Source organism: Brachypodium distachyon, chromosome 2 (genome assembly GCF_000005505.3).
Source record: "Brachypodium distachyon strain Bd21 chromosome 2, Brachypodium_distachyon_v3.0, whole genome shotgun sequence".
NCBI lineage: Eukaryota > Viridiplantae > Streptophyta > Magnoliopsida > Poales > Poaceae > Brachypodium > Brachypodium distachyon.
Window position 1 is genome coordinate 5450098 of NC_016132.3, and position 21432 is coordinate 5471529.

Below are 21432 nucleotides of genomic sequence, written 5' to 3' on the forward strand. Positions count from 1 at the left end.
GCTATGGTGGAGATGGCTTCGGCTCACGACGTTCCTTTTGGATGATTTGTTCCTCATGTCAACATCTCCCCGAAAGTACCAATTTTCCATTTTATCATGTCCATATCTGCAAGGAATAAAACAAAGATTTCAACATGAGATATAATTTTTTAGATCTTGGCGCGATGAAGATAAAGGTGAAAACATATCGTCAATTGGGCACACGTTTGGAAGATAAAAAAAATTGAAAATTGAAACCGAAGGAGTCGCGTGTAGATACAATAATCGACGCATGCTGTGTTTAGCTTGGGCACATGTGCTCTCTAGTCGGGCCTAATTTCTTTCCGATGGGTCCTACGTGCACACAAAATTGGTGTCATTACATTGGAAAGAAAAAACAAATTTAGCACCAATGTTAAGCGGTACTAGATGGCAGATTTGATATTTGGCACAATGTGGATTCCAAATTCAGCTACATATCACTCTAGAATAGGCTTTGCATAAATTGCTTCAGTTTCTTAGCTCAGTAGTAAAATTAAAAATGTTCAGCAATGGCACTCAAGATGTCAATGTATATATTATACTTCCTCCGTCCCATATTAAGTGACTCAAAGTTATCCAAATATGGATGCATCTATGCCTAAAGAGCATCTAGATACATGTAATAGAAAGTCACTTAATATGGGACGGAGGGAGTAGTTTAGTATTCTGCTTCCAAAAATATATCATGATGGAAAGATGTAGAAAATTTGAGATATGTTTGGTTCTTGCCTAAATTTGTCATGCCAAAATTTTGACAACCATCATGATTTCAGTTTTCACTTGGTCGATTGGCGAGATATTGGTTGCTATGGAATCTTATCTCATGCTACCTTTGTTCCATAATTCTTGTCTCAAATTTGTCCAAAAATGGATGTATTTATTTTTAAAAAGCATCAAGATCCATGTAATATTTTGTACCTTACAATCCCTTCACAATTATCATCAAGATTTTAGCCAACAAAAGATTAAAAAAACTCTAATTAATATTTTGCCAGCGACGAAAAGATTTTACGTCAAGTGACGAAGGGTCACTGACATGTGAGTCCCCAACGAGGAGAGGGCCACATGTCAGGAGACCCTTTGGCCCCCTCCACCAGAACAAGAAGAAGCAGATCTGCAAGAACCCCACTGCAAAAGCAAATTCCTAAGTTCAATCCCCGGTCGCATCGCACCCATGGACGACGTTGTCACCGACGCGCCGCCGCCGTCCCGCTTCTCCCCCGACGACCTCGACAACTTCGCCGTCCCCCCACCGCAGCCCACCCCCATCCTAGTCGTTTCCCCCAACCCTAGCCCCGCCCCGCGCCTCCTCATCGTCCTCATCTCCCCAACCTCCCTCGCCCTCCTCCCCTCCCCGCCGCCGCCGCTCCACGCCTCCCTCCTCCTCCCCGACCTCCCCCTGCATCAATCTCAACCCCCCATCCGCGTCTACCTCCACCCGTCCTCCGGCACCCTCCTCGCCGCCGCCCACGGCGCCGTCCCCGCCCACCGCGCGCGCGCCGCCGCCAGGAGCCTCGTCTCCGCTCTCCAGCCGGAGGAGGTCCTGGTCCTCGATGCGGTCCGCAGCGGGGCCTACAGGGGCATGCTCGCCGCAGACGAGCCGGTAGAGGGGAAGCTGGAGACAAGGGCCGCGCGCCGGAGGGGCGGCGTGGGCGCGGCCAAGGGCGTCGCGGTGCTCGCGCCTCCTGGGAGCGTCATGGACGGGCTCGGCGCGGCCGTCATGGCGGAGTGCGAGATCCGGGGAAGGGCCGCAAGCATGGTGGTGACTTGGCCGGCGGCCGCCAGGCCTTCTGATTTCGGTGTCATGCGTCGCGTGGCGACGGAGCTCGGCGTCGATCCGGTGAAGGCCGCGGCCAGGGTGTCCGGCCGGGCCGAGTTGGGCGCACTGTATACCTAAGATACTTCCTTTTTTTACTTCTCAGCTCATGGTTCGTCAGTTCTGTTGTTTGACAATTGTGTTTGACAAGGAAGTTGGAGAAAACTTGTGTATCAGGAATTCAGGATTCAGCGGAGATGATTTAGCGTTCGGGGCAATGTATTATGGAATATTATGGCCACGCAAATTAGAATTTACTACATTTGTGTTGTTGCCGTGTTTGCTCTGAGATGTGTCACACTGTCACTGCATTCGTGTTGCTGTTGGCTGTTGCTGCCTCGGATGTCTGCCTGTAACTTTTTAAGCACCTTGGTGTTACAATATTGGTCGTTTCACTAAACATAGCTGCCCAAATTCCTTCCACCGGAGCTGTGCATTCAGGAAGGAATGAACCTTACTAGACACCATTGCAAGGCATGTTCATGGTCATATGGGAAAGAACATAATTAAAAAGAAAAATCAAAATCAATTCTAACTTCGGGATAGTTTCTATCTGTTTTTCACAAACCGGACATACAACCTGGATTTGAGATTTTAAATTGTATATGCGCTGCCTCCATGAATACACATGGAAACGACCAAAAGTTTCTTAAAGCAGAAGAAAAATTAACGCAAACAGATAATTCAAAAGAGACGATAACCTATACCCTACAAAAACAAAGTACTTGTTGCCTTTTCTGTGTTGGAAATTTCTAAAAGATGGAGAAAACAACTTTTATTATTGATGACACAAGCTGCCACACAGAGCAGCATAACAAGGGGCGCACACCGGAGAATGCTGCCATTCTCCAAGAAAAACAAGACATGATGAGAAAAGGGGGACAAAACACGCATGGGGATACCAGCCGGAGGGAAATGGGATACTAATGGGATGGGGATACCAACCGGAGGTAATGGGATACTAATGGGACGAACAAATGGAATAAATGTTTTAAGTGCTCCCAGGAGAGCAAGGTATCCGGTTTAAATTAAAACTACAATCTGGTATGGCACCTTCGCACGCCTGAGGACAAGACGCAAAAGCAGCATCAGAAATGACACCAGAAAATTGCTCTTTGGGAACGTCAGTAATACCGCCTACTGAGTTGCAACAAGGTTGCAGAGCTTTGGCATCAGGAAGGAGCCCCCCCTCACCGTTATTCGGAACTTGTTCCTCAGTATAACAAGCACGCCCCTCAAGATGGTTGCTGATGAAACTTTTGTCTCCGGTATCTGAGGTTACATTGTCTTCTTCTATGTTGCTGCAATCTTTTGCTAACCCAGAGTCACCTGACATGCCAAAATCAGTTCCGTGATGTGCCGGGTTGTTATTGTGCACTTCATCAGACATACCAGTACAAGGCAATGCCTGCACTTCGCTGACAGTAACATGGCCTTCATCCACCATGTCCACAGAAGGCCCCTTAATCACCTCTTCACTTTCTGGTTGTGAAGATGATGCGGGGGATTTGGATTTCACGGAACCAGCACTTGAACTATAAAGCGCCATGGCTTTCTGTAGAACACAGAGTAATGCATTTAGGATTCCTGTACTTCATAGCAAATGGCTATAAACCAATTAGAGGAATAATAGATCAAAAATTAAGAAGGTTATGGTGTAACAATTCATAAGTTATATAAGCATTCCATTAACAACTTGATACCTCTTTATGCTACCAAACAATCATCTGAGCTGGTAATTACTAGTGCCATACTTTATCTATTGCAAAATTTAACACATTGGGCTGAAAATAAATAAATAAATTAGGAAGACAATGAGATAAGATAGGATAAGTCAACTACAACGATAGTTATGAGTTTGAAAGCTCTAGGGTGGTCTAGCATGTGGCATAGACATGCAAAGCACTGTGGCATGTTTCATGTACTCCCTCCGTCCGGAAATAAGTGACTTGGATTTGTATAAAAATCTATACAAATCCAAGTCACTTATTTCCAGACGGAGGGAGTATGATTTTCCAATGCCATGCATAGGTAGAAATTCCTCAATACAAACAATCAAACAATCAAACCATGTAAGCCAAAATTTTGGCAACAGGCAGCCACATGGTTTATGCATACATATATGGTTCTGTGTGGACTTCAGCTTAGAAGCCATATAGCCCATGCCAGGTAGGCACAAAGATTATGTTTCTAGGAGCTTATCAAGTGAAGGAAAAAGCCCTACTCAAGAGGCTTGCATAACAGGGTGACTGGCAGATGTGACAAATACTCCCTCCGTTCCATAATTCTTGTCGAAATATTACATGTATCTAGACACTTTTTAAGAATAGATACATCCATTTTTGGTCAAATTTGAGACAAGAATTATGGAACAGAGGAAGTATTAAACAGCACCATTCATGCACTGTTGGTACGCTATCATGAATGCTTGCTGGGTCTTTCGAAACCATTGTTAATCCTGGAGAAATGTACCTCAAATATGGAAGTTGTTTTCCCAGAAAATATGGATTGCATAATGTGTTTGAAACCATGCGCTTGGTATCCGTGCTCATCTTTACTACTCTAGAAAAGGGAAAGTAATGGTTAATATTAATAATAAACTAAAACATTTTTTAAACAGTTGTTAATCATTCCAAATACCTTTAAGGACCGTTTCATGGTAGCTTTACATGATGCAGACGGCTCCAACTCCATCGTCATTGTAACACATTGTTTGTACAACTCTGGTGAAGCAAGGCTTGTAGAAATGTGAAGCCTCTTAAAGTAGTTAGAGCAAAACCGAGAACCCACTTCTACGCTAGAAGGCACAGGCTTGCTATTAGATCTATATTTTGGAGCATGTGCATCAGTTTTTTCAGCATTGGTCTCATCAACTGTTTTGACCTCAGCGCTCTCACTTCGATTTTGACCTGGGAATTGCGTCAATATAGGCTTGTCAGAAGTATGAGACAAAGGTGGCACCTCTGACTGCTGTTGAAAATCAGGATCTTTATTCCTGACTAGTTCATGTCTGTCATAGCTGTGTGAGTGTTCTTCAAAGACACTTCTGCTTGCATCCCAACCTGGCAATTGAGAGAGATATGGGTCTTCAGCAGGATTGTGCCACTGAAATGATTGTGCACAATGAGAAAAACTTTCAGGATGTCCATGCATAGGATAAGGAACCCCGGTGTGATTTGTCTCCATAGAAGGCCGTATCCCATATAAAGATTGATGGAAGTGGTGCATAGCTGGGTGAAAACCAGGGATTTGAGGCCCATGGTGGAAAGGACCAAAACCATTAGGTATTGGTGAAGACCATGAAGAAGGATTATTCCAAGTGTTACCATGTCCTCTTGCATTATCAACAGTACCGCTTCTTCTAGAGCGGCTGCTTGATCTGCGTTCTCTAATCTGACTCCAGTTATCATCATCAAACTCTATTTGGCTATCCATCTCAGATCTATCAGGTGGCGGGTGGAGATGCCCTGGTGATGCTGTTTGATAATTCTCGGTAGCTTGACGGTTCAATAATAAATCATTATGCCTAGTATTACCTTTCTTCATTGAGCCATCACTAGTATCATGACTATGCCTCAGATTGCTCCGGATCAAAACTTGCTGATCACTCGCTGATGGTAGTCTCTCACTAAAATGGACTGATCGGCCATCAGATCTCAAACTTCCATCATTTTGTGAGGGAAGAGACAATTCATTGCAATTGGCATCAAGTTTGTTCTGATCCTCAACAGACTGAAAGTCAGATGCATGTCTATGTCTTCCAAGAGCAGCACCATATTCCCCGGGTGAGGGTTCTTCTTGTTTCGTGCAATGCCTGAAATGAACAATGATCTGGTAAATTTTCAGATAGTCACGTTGCCATGAACAATAATATTCCTATCGTATCTCTTGCCTAGAAGACGCTACTGGGATATCGTCCCTTATTTGATACCTAGGGCTGCACCTCCTATAGGTATGTACGCCCATGACACACATGTATTCAGTTTGTAACTTTTTAACAGTCCTACAATTCTAACAGTCCTACATGATGAGAAGTTCTCACTCTTAACAATTCCTAGCTCTGTTAAAAAGAGCCTGTGAATACATGTCCAAAAGAGAAAAAGAAACTTAACTTGTGCTCCACTAATCTATCTTCCAATACTTTAAAAAAATCCATCTTCAACAAGACAAAGTAGCTCCATGACTCAGATTAACACACAAATAATCTTCATATAGTCTAGATCTCTTTATGACGACTCAGTAGTGTTTTTATTATTTGAGAAGAAATCCGAGTTTTTGTAGCTCATTTGTTGAGCTTTATCTGTTTTGAGTATTTGCAGCATTATAGAAAATAAATTCATTTAAAAGAAATAGAATCTAATAAAGGCATAAAGATAATGTTCACTCCCATTAGGACAGTGGAAGAAATTACCTGCTTTGCTCCTTGGCAGGATATGTGCTCGATCTAGTGGAGCTCTTTCTCTCAAAATCCCTCTTCCGAGAATCAAATTTCTCATATTCCCGTCTAAGATCTTCACTACCTACCTCAGACCTGCGTTTAGTGGCATCTCCATGATATTCTTTTGCATTGTGAGTTTCCCTATCACCATTAAGAGCACTTTCTTCATAGGACCTTTTTTCCCCTTTGTTATTATCTCTATACTTAGAGCTCCTAAGATCAGCAACAGATGGGTTGCCCTCATTTTCATAAAGTATATTTTTATTGTATCTGTTCTCTGAGTAACTATGTTCTTCTTTGTAGTGCTTTTCCAAAGACCTGTCTCTAGTGTTGTCCTTTGACGATCGCACATCCCATGATCCACCATCTTGATTCCTATGATTTCTATAACTATCATCTCGGTGTCTCTCCCGAGAGCTGTTATCAGATCTTTCATTCCTAGGCTTCTCTTTGTATCTTTCGTCCTTATTATGCCTGTCCTCTCTCGATCTTTCCTCTCTGTATTTTCCATCCCTATGCCTATCTTCATGTCGAGAGCTTTCCTCTTTATACCTTTCATCTCCGCGCCTTTCCTCTTCTTTTTGCCTATCATCTATGTATTTATTATTTTTATATCTATCATGAGCTTTGGACCTATCATCCTTGTATTTTTCTTCTTTACGTTTTTCCAGACCTCTAGACATGTCACCTTTGGCCTTCTCATCTGTGTGTTGTTCTTCATAACATCCAGCAACTTTGGTACGAACATCCCTAGGCATGGTTTGCCTGTCCCTGCTGCCACTTTGTGATTCATCTTTCCCATCAGAGTGATCCTTTATTTTCCTGTGCCTCCGCTCTCCACTGTGCAACTCATCTTGATGTTGATGGTCCACTAATAGAATGAAAACAATATTATCAATAGAAATGTTAATAAAAATGCTCCAGAGATATATAACATGCTCAGAAAGTAAAACTCGCAATAAAAGCACACAAATATCTTCTTTTGATTAATGTGGTATTTATTACAATCCTGATATTATGACCATAGGCGGTGTCCTTACGAAACGGCTTTCACAATAGGGACATGAGCATAGAACAATGGATGATGCAGATGGCTCAATAATTGTTGAGATGCCATGATAGTCAGATAGCCAGTTTTCAAAATGAGAATACTGAATAGACAAGAAACAATACAGATATGATAGTCAGATAGCCTGTTCTGAAAAGAATACTGAATAGATAAGAAACAAGACAGCATAAACTATTTGAGATGACATACATTCTACCACTGCATAGGAACAAGTCACATATAACATTTTTTCACATTGAAACCATCTTGACAATATAATGAATGGTTCATTTATCAAGAATTAAAATGAATGCGGAATTTGCTTTCCTGGGGTTCCAGCATCCCTGACCCCTCCCCGACCTGTCAGACGTTCATTAATTTTATTCTTCAAATTAGCTGTAATTGTAAATGGTATCAAGTGTTAACATACTCTCATCAAGTGTACAAAACTACAAACTGTCAAATGCTTCATGGACAGCTGGAGTACACAATGCAGACCCCCACCTGCACCTGCGGTTGCACATTATCATATCTATGCAGTCTTGTATGGTCACAACTTTTATGCATTATGCACAAGCACCAGATGCTATTATTATGTAGGTGCGCCTATTATGTATGACCTGTTGAATCATGTCAACTTTAATCTATCTCTGAACTGTGCTCTCCAATACAGGCATTTTACTTTACATGTCAAGATGAAGGGATACTCAGTTATAACTTGAGGGCATGTGGATCTTCATGATGAGACTAAGGGGTATAAACTTTCTACTTGGTAAATTATAGATAAAATACTTGTCAAATCATAATTTAAATAAACTGATTCTTAACACATTTAACACCATGATATGCCACAAAAAAAAACTTGACAACACTGCAACACATACATGTGTGCACACACAACGTACAAGTTCCACCCTCCCTAGTCCCTAGGCTACATAATACAAAAACATGCATGTCGGGGGGATGACCCCGGGTAGGGTCATGGCGACACAACTCTAGCCGAGATGACGGAGGCAAGGCCGGCATAGTTATATATGCCGGCATCGTAAAGTCAAACTAACACTAAGCCGGCATCCCAGGCGCATGCCGGCATGGCTATTTTGTCTTATGAGTTTGCAGGATAAGGACGAGCACCTTGTTGCCGAGATCTCTCAACGGTCTTATCCTGACCACGCGGTGCAAAGTAAAGCAGCGCCATCATCATCTCAGGAAAAGCGGTCAGCACCTACGTACCGATGCCAGGCAACTGCAGAGAGGAAGCACCGAAAGAGAATTTCTGACGGAAGCCGGCAGAGGATAGCGGTACTTTCTGCAGGGTGCCAGGGAAAAGTAAAGTTGTCTTGTCCCCTACGGTGCCACCCGGAGGGAACCAAGCCGTGTGCCCGACGGGGCCCAAAGAAGATGACGTTAGACTCGGCCCACATGTCAGTGTGACATGGGCGGCCTATAAATAGAACCTTACCCCTCTGTAGAAAGAGAGGGTGCACTTAGACATATAGGGTTTCTCCTCCTCCTCCTCCTCCTCCTTCTTCTCCTTCTTCAGGAATACAGCTCAAGGAGCGCCATTGTAGAGCTTCTCTATCTCGGCTAATACAACAAAGTAAGAGTAGGAGTCTTACCTCGGCAAGAGGGCTCCGAACCTGGGTAAATCCGTGTGTGCTTGTGCAACTTGTGCGTGTTTCTCTTCACGTCCTCCCTCCTCCGGATCCTCCATCGTCCATCGACCCCAAGTTAAGCCATCCTATGGCATCTGCCGTGACACCACCACGACAGTTGGCGCCCACCGTGGGGCCAGCAGCGGCGCTTGCTGGAGTTTTCATCCGGACGGGAAGCGCGTGGTCTCCGGTTTGGTCCAGAGATTCGGCTCTCTGGGCTTCATCGACAACAACGCGGGCTGCTTCAACGGTGCATCGCTTCCCTGTGCAGGCCGCTTCATCAACTTCGGCATGCACGAGGTTTATGTTGCTACCGACAGTCCCTGCAGGTACCCAGAGCAGGTGGCGATGGCCGAAGATCCCCCCGCCATCTGCACGGTCCGCGGCCGGAACGCCGACTGCCCCGCTAACCGTGTGGAGGTCATGGTGACGGCTCATGGCGTCGATGCGGGAAGGGACGCTGCAGGAAGTGGCGCGGTCCCAACCAAGTCCGGCAGAACGGCGAAGCTCCCCTTGGAGAAGCCGGAGAACATCGCCGCTCAAGCCGGCACATCAGCTCTGCCGCCGAAGCCAACTCAGATCCAGGCCTCCATCGAACGGCTGACCGCGCCGGTAGCGTCGAACGCTAACCCGGCCCAGCTGCAGGCGGAGTTGGAGTTGGAGAGACAGAAGCTGCTGAAAGACAACAGCTCGACATCTCGCTCCTGAGTATAACAAAGCCCATGGTCTTAGTTCTACTGCGTTTACTAACCCTAGCCGAGTTAGGGAGGTGCCTAATCGTGGTAAGAACTTGAATGCCGAGATGACAAGAGATGGCAGGGGTGCACCAGCAGCGTCGGCAAGTTTTGCCTCGGCACTGAAGCCGAAATACAATACCCCTGTCAAAAATCTCAGGGATGCCGATGCTGCGGCTGATGAGTTGCCGAATCTTACGGGAGAGGCACTTCGGCAGCAGCAGCTGCGCGTGAAAGAGCTGCTCCAAACAGCTAACGAGCAGAATGAGGCGTATATGAGAATGCACGGCAAACCCGGCACGTCTTAGGTTATTCACTCGCCTGCAGATGCCAGTGGCCGCGTTGACAAGCAAGCGTCCTCACCTGGTGGCAAACGGGACAAAAGCGTAAACTCTGGCCGGAATAAGCAGCTGGAGCGTTATGACCCGTCTCTGGCAGAGAAACAGATAGTCAGAAGGGTTGATGACAGCCAAAGTGGCCTGCGTCCCGACGACAATCGCCGAGACCAGCAAGAACGTTACTCGTTTGATCATGGACACCGACCTCGGGGTCCGGCACCCAATACTGCTGCAGGACAGCAGGGTGTCAGGCGCAACCCCCCCTATCGAGGTGAAGATCGCCGGTATGATCGTTACGATGACGGGTACTCTGCTATGGGCGACGAGGGTTATATCAGGCGAGAGCGTGACAATCTCAGCCCGCTCGGAGCCCGAGTTGGGAACAGACAAGTATCACCTCTGGATGCCTGACATCGGCTTGACAGAATTTATTTGTCCGAGCTTCTAGAGGAGCAAGGCCCTCCGGGACCGCGTTGCTTTGCGCATCGGATCATGAGGGAGAGATCAGCCCCCGGTTTCCAGCTGCTCAGGGGTACAAGAACGTATGACAGCAGCACTAAGCCGGAAGATTGGCTGGAAGACTATGTCACGGCGGTGAGCGTGGCAGGCGGCAACCGCAGATGGGATGTACGTTATGTACCCCAAATGCTGGTAGGACCGGCAAGGATATGGCTGAACAACTTGCCGAAAGGCAGCATCAATTGCTGGATAGACTTCGAAAAAGCTTTTGTCAGCAATTTCACTAGCACTTACAAGAGGCCGAATCGTCCTCAACAGTTGTCCATGTGCAAGCAAAGAGACAACGAGACTGACCGGGATTACCTGATCAAGTGGAACAATCTCCGCAATTCCTGCGAAGGGATAGTGGAATCGCAAGCCATAGCGTGGTTTGCCCAAGGATGCTGACACGGCAGCATGTGGCGCATGTGTATCGACTACACCAGCCTAAACAAGGCATGTCCCAAAGATCCATTTCCGTTACCTCGGATCGATCAAGTGATCGACTCCACTGCCGGGTGTGAGTTGCTGTCTTTTGTAGACGCGTACTCTGGTTTTCATCAAATACCACTGAACCCTAATGATCAAATAAAGACATCATTTATCACCCCGTTCGGGGCTTATTGATATCGCACTATGCCATTCGGTTTGAGAAATGCAGGGGCCACTTATCAAAGGTGCATGCAGAAATGCTTGCACGATCAACTCGGCAAAAATGTGCAAGTATATGTCGACAACGTCGTCATAAAAACCAAGGAAAGCGCCACGCTCCTGGATGATATCCGGGAAACATTCGCAAATCTGAGAAGATTCCGAATGAGACTGAACCCGGCCAAATGCACATTCGGTGTGCCGGTAGGAAAATTGCTTGGGTTCCTGGCATCAAGCCGAGGTATAGAAACAAACCATGTGAAAATTGCCGCTATAGAAAGAATGAAATTGCCGAAGTGCCTCAAAGATGTGCAGAAATTCATTGGATGCCTAGGATCGCTGAGTCGTTTCGTTAGTCGGCTAGGTGAAAAGGCTATGCCCTTATATCAGTTGATGAAGAAAACCGACAAATTTGTGTGGACGCCACAGGCAAACCTAGTTTTTTCAAGAGCTGAAGAACATGATTGCTACAACACCAATATTAGCTTCGTCGATGGAGAAGGAGCCTATGTTGTTATACATAGCAGCAACGAACCGAGTCATTAGTGCCGTGATCGTAGTGGAAAGGGATGAAAATGGCAAATCGGTGCAGAGGCCGGTATATTACTTGAGCGAGGTGTTATCGTCGTCCAAGTAGAATTATCCCCATTACCAAAGAATGGCGTACGGCGTATATACGGCGGCAAAGAAGCTAAAGCATTACTTTGAGGCACATCAGATTCGAGTTATATGTGAGGCGCCCGTCTCGGAAATCATGAGTAACAAAGACGCAAGCGGCTGAGTCGCAAAATAGGCTATCGAGTTGGCACCCTATGCGCTGCAATACGACAGACGGGATGCCGTGAAATCTCAGGCTCTGGCGGATTTCCTGGTGGATTGGGCCGAGATGGAGTATGAACCACCACCCCCGGAAATTAACTACTGGAAAATGCATTTTGACGGCTCTAAGATGAAAAGTGGGCTTGATGCCGGCATAGTTCTGACCTCGCCAAAGCGCGACCAACTTAAGTACGCATTGCAAATTCACTTCGCAGCATCCAACAATGTTGCCGAGTATGAGGCACTTGTGCACGGACTGAAGATGGCGAAAGAAATTGGAGTCCGCCGGATTCAATGCTTTGGTGATTCCGATCTGGTCGTCCAGCAAGCTTCCGGTAACTGGGATGCGTTGGACGCCAACATGGCGCTATACCGGTTCAATGTTCAGAAGATCAGTGGCCACTTCGAAGGGTGTGAATTTCACCACATACCTCGGGCGGAAAATGAGGCAGCCGACACATTATCGAAACTCGGCTCCACACGACAGGCAATTTCGGCTGGTGTGACGTTAGAGCATTTACGCAAACCATCCATCAAGCCATCACCAGAATCGGAGTCCATATTCATCCCGGCAAGCTCAGATGCCGACGGCACCCCCATGGACATTGACAGTGGCAACAGTTCCAGTAACCCGAGGATTGAGTGCCTTAATTCGGCAGAAGCAATGGCGGTTGAGCCAATGGATATAGATGTACCGGATGAGCCGATCTTCACTACTCGTTCTGTGCCGGCTTGGGCGCAACCGATAATGTCTTACCTCAAAGATGGGAATCTCCCGGAAGAGGAAGTGTTGGCAAGACGAATTCAGAGAAGGGCGAAGGCGTACACCATCATCAATGGCGAGCTTTACAAGAGGAGCGTTACTAACGTCCTACAGCGATGCGTCGAGCCGGAAGAAGGGCAAGAAATACTCCGGGATATTCATCAGGGGGAGTGTGGTCATCACGCGTGTTCGAGAACGCTAGTGGGCAAAGCTTTCCGACATGGTTTCTATTGGCCGAGTGCACTGCAGGAAGCAGAAGATATAGTTAGGAAATGTAACGGCTGCCAGAGATATGCCAGCAAGATTCATATGCCGGCATCCGAACTCAAGACTATTCCAATCACGAGTAACCATGTATACGGAAGCCAAGGTAAAAGAGGCCCGAGAAAATGATGTCGACTTGCTCGAAGAAGCACGAGAATTGGCTTTATCTCGATCGGTCATCTATCAACAACACCTAAGGCGTTATCACAGTCGAAAGGTCAGCCCGTGAGTTTTCCGGGAAGGAGATCTTCGTCCTCCGACTTGTGCAACGCACAGCCGGCATGCACAAACTATTACCTCCATGGGAAGGACCCTTCATTGTGAGCAAAGCGCTCCACAGTGATTCCTATTATCTTATAGATGCACAAGACCCCAAGGCGAACAGGATGGACCGGTCAGGCGAGGAGACCAAGAGGCCATGGAACATAGCTTTGCTTTGTCCGTTCTATACTTGAGAGCTGAGTATTTGTATCGTTTTTTCCTTATGCTGAATGTTTTAAGACAATGAAATTATCCGCCGAGTTCTTAAAAGAAACTCGGGGACTTCCATATCATTTAAGTGCTGAATTGCATTTATCTTTCGTATGTCGGCGTGGCTTAGTTGCGTAATCTTATGTCGTCTAGTAGTGTGTCGGTGTTGAAAATCCCCTCTATGACTTCGTTGCTGTCCGCAACCCGACTTCATGGCAAGCTAGAGACGGGTATAAAATAACCGAACACATGAAAAGCGACTGCGGAAACAAGCAATGAAGCAATCCGAGATGCACACTATCTTAACTCGGCATTTCTTTCTTAACTCGGTTATTGCCGAGCGAATTTGTCGAGTCGCTTTTTTCGAAAGGGTGGTTTTATCACTTTGCGATTCATACATTGAACGTCGGCAAGGCAAACAAAAGAACCGAAGTTATAAAATTTCACTAAGAGAAAAAATGAACTCGGGGACTCGATCGGGAATTCAATAAGCAAAAGACTTAATTAAATTAAAAACAAGATGTCTTACAAACAAAAGTATTCCGGCTACATTTGCACCCAGCATTCCGGGGATATGATATTTCTAAAGTTTTTTCTAACTTAGCTAAGAAGAGACGGAGGGGTTGTTGGCGCCGGAACTCGGCGCATCCGTCGCGGTGGAGGCTGACTCAACAGCAGCTTCCTCGTCCGCTGCTTCTTCGCCCCCGTTGGTCATCTCGGCTTCGGCATCGGATGGCGGGCCTTCCACAAACGTATGCACATCGGCATACTGGATGAAGGAGTAAGCCCGCTCCTTGCGCTTGGCGACCAACTCGGGATCAGTAAGATAGGGGGAGCCGACACGCATTGACTGCAGCACGTCGAGGTTGATGCCATCGTACCAGGACAGTACGAACAACAGTGCCTCATCGGCGCCGATGCGCTCGGCCGACTCCCGCCAGTCACTCAGCCAAGACTCGACCTCCAGCAAGCGCTTGGCCAACTCCGGGATGTCCGTCGGAGCTTCTTCTCCCGGCCACAGCGCGTGAAAGGCCCGGATGCCGGCATTCAGCATGTTGACGCCGAATGACTTGAGTGGCTTGACCCGGCTCGCAATGCTCACCAGGTAGTCCACCAAGTCATACTCGTACGGCACCCCTGCTGCTGCTGGCAGATCCCTCTTTCGGCGGGCCGTCCTCACGGCCTCTTGGGCACCCTCGAGGGACTGAGGGAAGAATTCTGACAAAGACAGGCAAATAGTAGTGAGTTTCGGCACCCTATCGCTATTACTCGGACAAATGATCAGATGAGGAGATATGCACCAAGGCGACTTACTTGTCAGCATGTTGTCAATTTTGATGAGTTCGTGCCGGACGACCTTGAACAGCTGGGTCTTCTCGGCATCTTCCAACTCGGCGGCAGTGGCGCGGGTCTCGAGTTAGGCAACTAGACCCTTGCACTTTTTCACCTCACTTTCCAGGCAGATCTTTTCATCGGCCTGGGAAGAGAGGGCCGAGGTGAGTTGACCCACCTCGGTTTGGTGCGCCTCGGCCTGCGCCACAATCTGCGCCTGCGGCCGGGTTATTTCCTCCCGATGCTGCTCGGCCAGCCGAGTCTTCTCATCTGTTTAGCAAACATATATTACAGAGGCTAACATCTAATATGGATGAAACCCGGAATAGGGATGAAGTGTTACCTTGGACCTCGGCGACGCGCTTCAGCAGCTCCGCCACTTGAGCGGTGTCCTCGGCTGTGAACAAGAACAAGTGTTAGTCTTTGCAGAACATCGATACTCAGACAAAGATCTTATTCTGATAAAATATACTTACTTTGGCTCTTGCGGTCAGCCTTCAGAGCCTCGTGCTCCGCCTCCAGCTTCTTGTACTTTGCAACCAAAGTCTTGAAGGTAGCGGTGCATTTGTTCATGCAGGACTGCAAAGCAACAATTTGCTGGTAAGTTTGGTACAGTAAAGAAGTCGGCAATTACAAGCTTCAGGCCGACTATTCTAAACCCGGCCTAAATCTCAGGGAATAAGTGTTTAAAGCTTCTAAAGCTTCAGGCCGACTATTCTAAACCCAGCCCGAATCTCGGGGAATAAGTGTTTGAAGCTTCTAAAGCTTCAGGCCGACTATTCTAAACCCAGCCCGAATCTCGGGGAATAAGTGTTTGAAGCTTCTAAAGCTTCAAGCCGACTAGTCTAAACCCGGCCTGAATCCCGAGGAATAAGTGTTTAAAGCTTCTAAAGCTTCAGGCCGACTATTCTAAACCCGGCCTGAATCTCAAGGAATAAGTGTTTGGAGCTTCTAAAGATTCAGTCCGACTATTCTAAACCTGGCCTGAGTCTTGGGGAATAAGTGTTTGACATTTCTAAGTGTTGCAGAGTGTTTGAAATTTTAAGGGGATAAGCTTCAGGCCGACTAATTCTTACTCGCCCTAAACCTCGGGGACTAGGAGTATGGGTACTATACTGGAATTGAAAGAAAAATATTTTAAGGAATTCTTCATACCTCGGCAGATCGGTTGGCCTCAAACAAGGCCACCCTTGCTTGGTACATCCGGGTGGCCACCGATTCTGGAGTCGCCGCGGGTGGAGGTCCCACCAGCGGGCTTTGCCGAGCCGCCTGGAGGGTGATGGAGGTCACCTCGTAACTGTCGGCGATGTTCCAGTCCGTTACGAACTAGCCCAGTGACCCCCAGCTGTGCCCGCTGGTCGTCCGGAGGGGAACCCCTTGATGCCTGTCGGAAGGCTGCGAACCAGTGGAACCCGGAGCTGCCGATCCTGCCGCGGCAGCGAGGCCTTTAGCCTTCTTGGCCCGCGCGGCAGCAACTTGGGCGGCTTCCGGTTGTGATGGAGACGGAGGCAGTGTCAGAGTCGGCTGTGGTCCTTGGGGTTCCTGGGGACCCGTTGCCGGCTGCCGTGGCGTCTCCGAGGCTTGTGGCTCCGTCGACGTCTCGACTGCGGCCGAGGAAGGAGCGGCCTCGGTTGCCGAGGCTCCGGCCGCAGGAGTCTCCGTCTGGCCGACGACCGTGGCGTCGACGCTCGGGGCGACGTCCCGGGTGGGGGATGTCGGATCCGCGGCGGTTTCGGCCTCACCCGTGGCCGCGTTTGAAGCCTCGGCACGGGAAGACGGAGCCGCCGGGATCTCAGACGCAATGCACGTCTAAGATTGCGTGGACGTCAGAGCCTCCCTACAGAAATAAAAGTTAGTTGCTTGCTTGACAACAAAAGAAGAAAACCGACATCAGAGGTTGAGGTAATATTGGCCTTACCCGGCGATCAGGGGCTTAGGCTTGCGGCCACGTGCCACAGTTTTCTTCCGCTTCACATTCTGCGGAAGATCTTTCTCGGCGGCGCGCTTCAAGACTGCGCGCCTCTCCCGGACCGGCGCCTGCATCCGATGCCTCGGCAGCAGACTCGCCCGAGTCGGCTATTTACGGGATAAAGCAAGAGTAAATACTTTGCTAACAAGTATGGAAAGGATTACAAGGGGATGTCGGAGATCCTTACTCTCGGTACGTCGAGGGCCGGCATGGGCGATCGGCATGAAGTCCTCTGGATCTGGATCTTCAGCGTCGATAGACCTGCGCGGGGCTGCGAAACGTTTGTCCGGGGAATTCCCGTCTCCGCGTCGCTGAAGAGAGAACCTCTGCACAAAGAAGTCAAATTGAGTCGAGAAAGGTATTGATCAGACAAGCACCGACATAACCATATGTCGGATATGAACAGGAGATAAGTAAAAATTAAAACTTACCGAAGTGCGCAAGGAGCAGGAGAACAGAGGAGGACGAAGAGTGCGAAGGGTTTTCTGCCCTCGCCCTCCCCTGTTACTTATACCCGTGGCGCAGTAATGGGTGCGAGTTCCCCATGCCCACCACCTCAGTGGCTAACGGGAAGATTGCGCATGATTTGGGGTAGTTATTCCCATCAAAGCACACGCTTGGTTACTGCGCGGCATGCTGCCGAGAATCCAGCAAGATCTGGGAGGATAAGTGTCTGCGTGGGAACCGATATTCCCCCCTTAGTGGCTCTGTCGGCTTTACTGTCCGATGGGATGGCGTGCTCGCCTCAAAAAGCGCAATGGCAGTAACTCCTGCCTTATCCTCCCGTTAGTTTAAAGGAGTGTATTATCCAAGTCACATGTGGCATCTATATCGGCAGTAGTAAGTTTTCAACTGTCGGCCATGGAGGAGAAAAAATCTCGGCTAAGGGCTGGATAAGCACGCCGACCCGGAATGTCGGAATGGATTGATCTCGGCTAGGAGAACCTGGGGTTGTCTCGGCATCTTTCTCGGCTAAGCCCAAGTACGCTTTGGTGGCCTGTCTACAGGAAACTGTCGTGGCCCGACATTTTTCTCTGCCGGACCGCAACAGCTTCGGGGACTAGTGTCGGGGGGATGACCCCGGGTAGGGTCATGGTGACACAACTCTAGCCGAGATGACGGAGGCAAGGCCGGCATAGTTATATATGCCGGCATCGTAAAGTCAAACTAACACTAAGCCGGCATCCCAGGCGTATGCCGGCATGGCTATTTTGTCTTATGAGTTTGCAGGATAAGGACGAGTACCTTGATCTCGGCGATAGCTGTGATCTCTCAACGGTCTTATCCTGACCACGCGGTGCAAAGTAAAGCAGCGCCATCATCATCTCAGGAAAAGCGGTCAACGCCTACGTACCGATGCCAGGCGACTGCAGAGAGGAAGCACCGAAAGAGAATCTCTGACGGAAGCCGGCAGAGGATAGCGGTACTTTCTGCATGGTGCCAGGGAAAAGTAAAGTTGTCTTGTCCCCTACGGTGCCACCCGGAGGGAACCAAGCCGCGTGCCCGGCGGGGCCCAAAGAAGATGACGTTAGACTCAGCCCACATGTCAGTGTGACATGAGCAGCCTATAAATAGAACCTTACCCCTCTATAGAAAGAGAGGGTGCACTTAGACATATAGGGTTTCTCCTCCTCCTCCTTCTTCAAGAATACAGCTCAAGGAGCGCCATTGTAGAGCTTCTCTATCTCGGCTAATACAACAAAGCAGGAGTAGGAGTCTTACCTCGGCAAGAGGGCTCCGAACCTGGGTAAATCCGTGTGTGCTTGTGCAACTTGTGCGTGTTTCTCTTCACGTCCTCCCTCCTCCGGATCCTCCATCGTCCATCGGCCCCAAGTTAAGCCATCCTATGGCATCTGCCGTGACACCACCACGACAATGCAACATTTGTGTTGACTTCGAAAGAGCCTAGGTCTTTGTGCCATCAATATTCCACAACTAAGCACCAACAATGACATACAAATCCATATGATATGTGGGTCAGGGTGGCATCAGTTCCTTAAAGCTTAGTTAACACTTGTGTCCATTGGCACAAGCATGTAAATGTTTGCCTTTTGAGCTCCTTCAATGCATTTTAATTCCCATGCAAGGTGGATGAATCGTAGACAAGAGCATTCTTTTTATAGTATCTGCATAATACTCATGCAAGGTATATGACTCATGGGCACGAACATACTATTTCTAAGCATCCATACATTACATATGTGCATATACCATTGGGGAGGACACCAGGAAACAGATGATTAATTCTAAAGATACCTTGGAAACTACATTTTAGCTTGCATTTAGAATGTATTTCTGGTTGAAGTGAAGACTGAAGAATATACCATGAATGTAAGTACAAGATAAAGCATCCTAAGCAAGTTGATGATTGCTCATATGTCAAAACAATACATCAGGTATAATACAGGGGAAGGTATGATGAGATGAAGTCCAGTGCTGTAATAAGTGGTTATGTATATGTAAAACCAGGGAAAGAAAATCAAGTCAGAAACCTTAAGATGGTCATGATGATGTATAATTTCAGTTTCTAGTTTAATAACTTTTGCATTTGCAGTTTCTCCTTCTATTGTCACCAATATCATCAACCACAACTATGCAATCTGACATGCTTTGTGTCCCATATGTGCTTTGTTCAGCAAAAAAGCAAATTTAATCATTACTACTTCTATAATAAGTTTAAATATGAAGGGCAAGCTGAAAAATACCTACCATCAGTTCCGTTGCTCTTATTCCTTGGTCGATCACTTTCCATATCTTCTGTTTTCCCCTCTTTGGTTCTTGATAGAGCTTTCAATGATGCACCATGCTTGCCATCGTTCCCTTTTTCATGATCCCTATTCCTATCCTTCGCCATCTTATACTGCTGGTCCATACCATCTTCCTTCAGAGTGAACACTTGCTTGCTTGCGTTCGACTTCTCTGCCTCCTGCTCCTTCTCTCTCCCCTTCACTTGGTGATGCTCGCGAGCACTATGTTCCTCCAATAATGCCTCTTTCTCTGACTTCCTTCTGCCAGCCTCATTGGACCTATCAGATTCATTAAGCTTCCCTCCAGACTTTCCCTTCACATCAGCGTCTGAATTCCTCGACTTCTTTGAATCATAGTAGCTAAGCCTCTCATCTTCCCCGCTGCCATTCCACCTATCATCCCCAGTGACAGCCTCTTCATCCCCTCTGCTCTTCCTCTTCCTCTGCCCCTCCACCGATGAACCAGATGCCTCGCCTGCATTCGGAAGCTTTGCCAGTGACGGGAACAGCCGTTTCTCGTGCTGATCCGAGCCCTTGGAGTCCCTAACGGATCCCTTCTTACCCTCCTGCTCCAGCGGCCGCTGGTCCTCGTCGGAGTCAGACCTATCCCGCTCATCACGCTCGTGCTTGCGGGACCTGCGTCGCGTGCTCCTCAGCATCCTGGATTTCGAACCTCAATCCCACGGCCAAAGGTGCTCCAAATCGAACCCTCGGCCCTAAATCCTCGCCAGAATCCTGGAAACTCCAAAGCAAGTGAATCCAAGCAGACCGGATACAAATCTACCAGAACCCCTCGCCTCGCAGCATAAACCGCTTCAGAATACTTCCAAAAATATATAAACAGATGCAAATACTTCGCAGGACGCTGCACGGGATTCACCGGGGCTCGACTCCGACGACGCGGCGGCGCAGATCAGCAACGAGTAGTGGGAGAAAGCGAACTACAAGTAGGACTCGGATGTAGGCGGCGGAAGAAGACTTGCACGAATCAAATCGGGATCGAACGGGATGTAGTAGGAGCAGCAGCCGGGGTAGGCGAGAAAGGGATTGGGAATTGGAGGGGGGGAACGTGCGGGCGGAGGCAGGGGAGACGCGATCGCGGATTTTTGGTGGATTTAATCAATTTTCTCCAGAGTTTTTGTTTCCGTTTCCGCCGTGGCGTCACGCCAACGTGGCCAGCGGTTAAGGGCGTGCATAACCGGATGACGTCAGTCTTCTCTTAGGGATACCATATAAGATAAAATCTGACGTAAAAGAGAGAGAAATGAAAAAAAGTCATAAACCTTCTCTTGATTAAGAGATAATCTCTTCACAAGAATAATAAAGCAAAGATAAGACAAATTTACCATTATACCAGATTTCAGCTTTTCTTAGCATTTATTTAGTTAATTTTATTCATCTAAACATTAATTCTAAGATAGAACACTAAGAGATAACCCATTATACAACATGTTTTGTTGTCTTTTCTAATTGACGTGGAATGCCTAAGATAAGACAGTCTTATCAACCATTGCACATGCTCTAATACGAGCGCGGTTCAGGACGGTTTGTACACTTCCACGTCCGACTATTTTGTTTGGTTTTAATTCTCTCTCTCTTTTTAACTGCTGGCTATTCGGGCAGTTGCTTCTTGGTTTGGTATATCGGTTTGGGATACATGTCCATTTCCGCATGAGAAACTGAAGCCAAAACACCTTTCACATATTTTGAAAATCCCATGCATTGGTTTGTCCCAGATACTTTGTGGAGATTATAAAACTAGTTGGCTACATTCCATGCGTCCAAATAGAGGATACATTTCTATTACGGAGTCTTAACAAGAATAGCAAATAACAAGAATAGCAAACATGAAATAATTGGCACTTAAT

The 21432-nt window shown here is 47.5% G+C and overlaps 2 protein-coding genes across 13 annotated transcripts; one reads left to right on the forward strand and one right to left on the reverse strand.

Moving 5' to 3' along the window:
- Positions 1-1126: 1126 nt before the first annotated feature.
- On the forward strand, positions 1127-2123 carry LOC100843449. Its single transcript, XM_010232320.3, has one exon. The coding sequence runs from the start codon at positions 1196-1198 to the stop codon at positions 1916-1918; it is 723 nt and encodes a 240-aa protein (XP_010230622.1). The 5' UTR covers positions 1127-1195; the 3' UTR covers positions 1919-2123.
- A 472-nt stretch (positions 2124-2595) lies between these two features.
- LOC100828979 (titin homolog) lies at positions 2596-20669 on the reverse strand. 12 transcript variants are annotated; one of them, XM_024459663.1, is made up of 9 exons: positions 17005-17143; positions 16767-16924; positions 16004-16685; positions 15325-15427; positions 15192-15245; positions 6249-7146; positions 4478-5651; positions 4310-4399; positions 2596-3392 (listed from the first exon to the last, which is right to left on the reverse strand). In XM_024459663.1, exons 3-9 carry the CDS (start codon positions 16049-16051, stop codon positions 2829-2831), a joined length of 2931 nt encoding a protein of 976 aa, XP_024315431.1. In that variant the 5' UTR covers positions 16052-16685; positions 16767-16924; positions 17005-17143; the 3' UTR covers positions 2596-2828. The 12 variants fall into 12 exon arrangements, with proteins under 12 accessions (XP_024315431.1, XP_024315440.1, XP_024315433.1 ...); XM_024459672.1 differs by lacking the exons at positions 16004-16685; positions 16767-16924; positions 17005-17143 and adding exons at positions 14831-15118; positions 19527-19667; XM_024459665.1 differs by lacking the exons at positions 16004-16685; positions 16767-16924 and adding an exon at positions 19527-19666.
- Between the last annotated feature and the right edge of the window lie 763 nt (positions 20670-21432).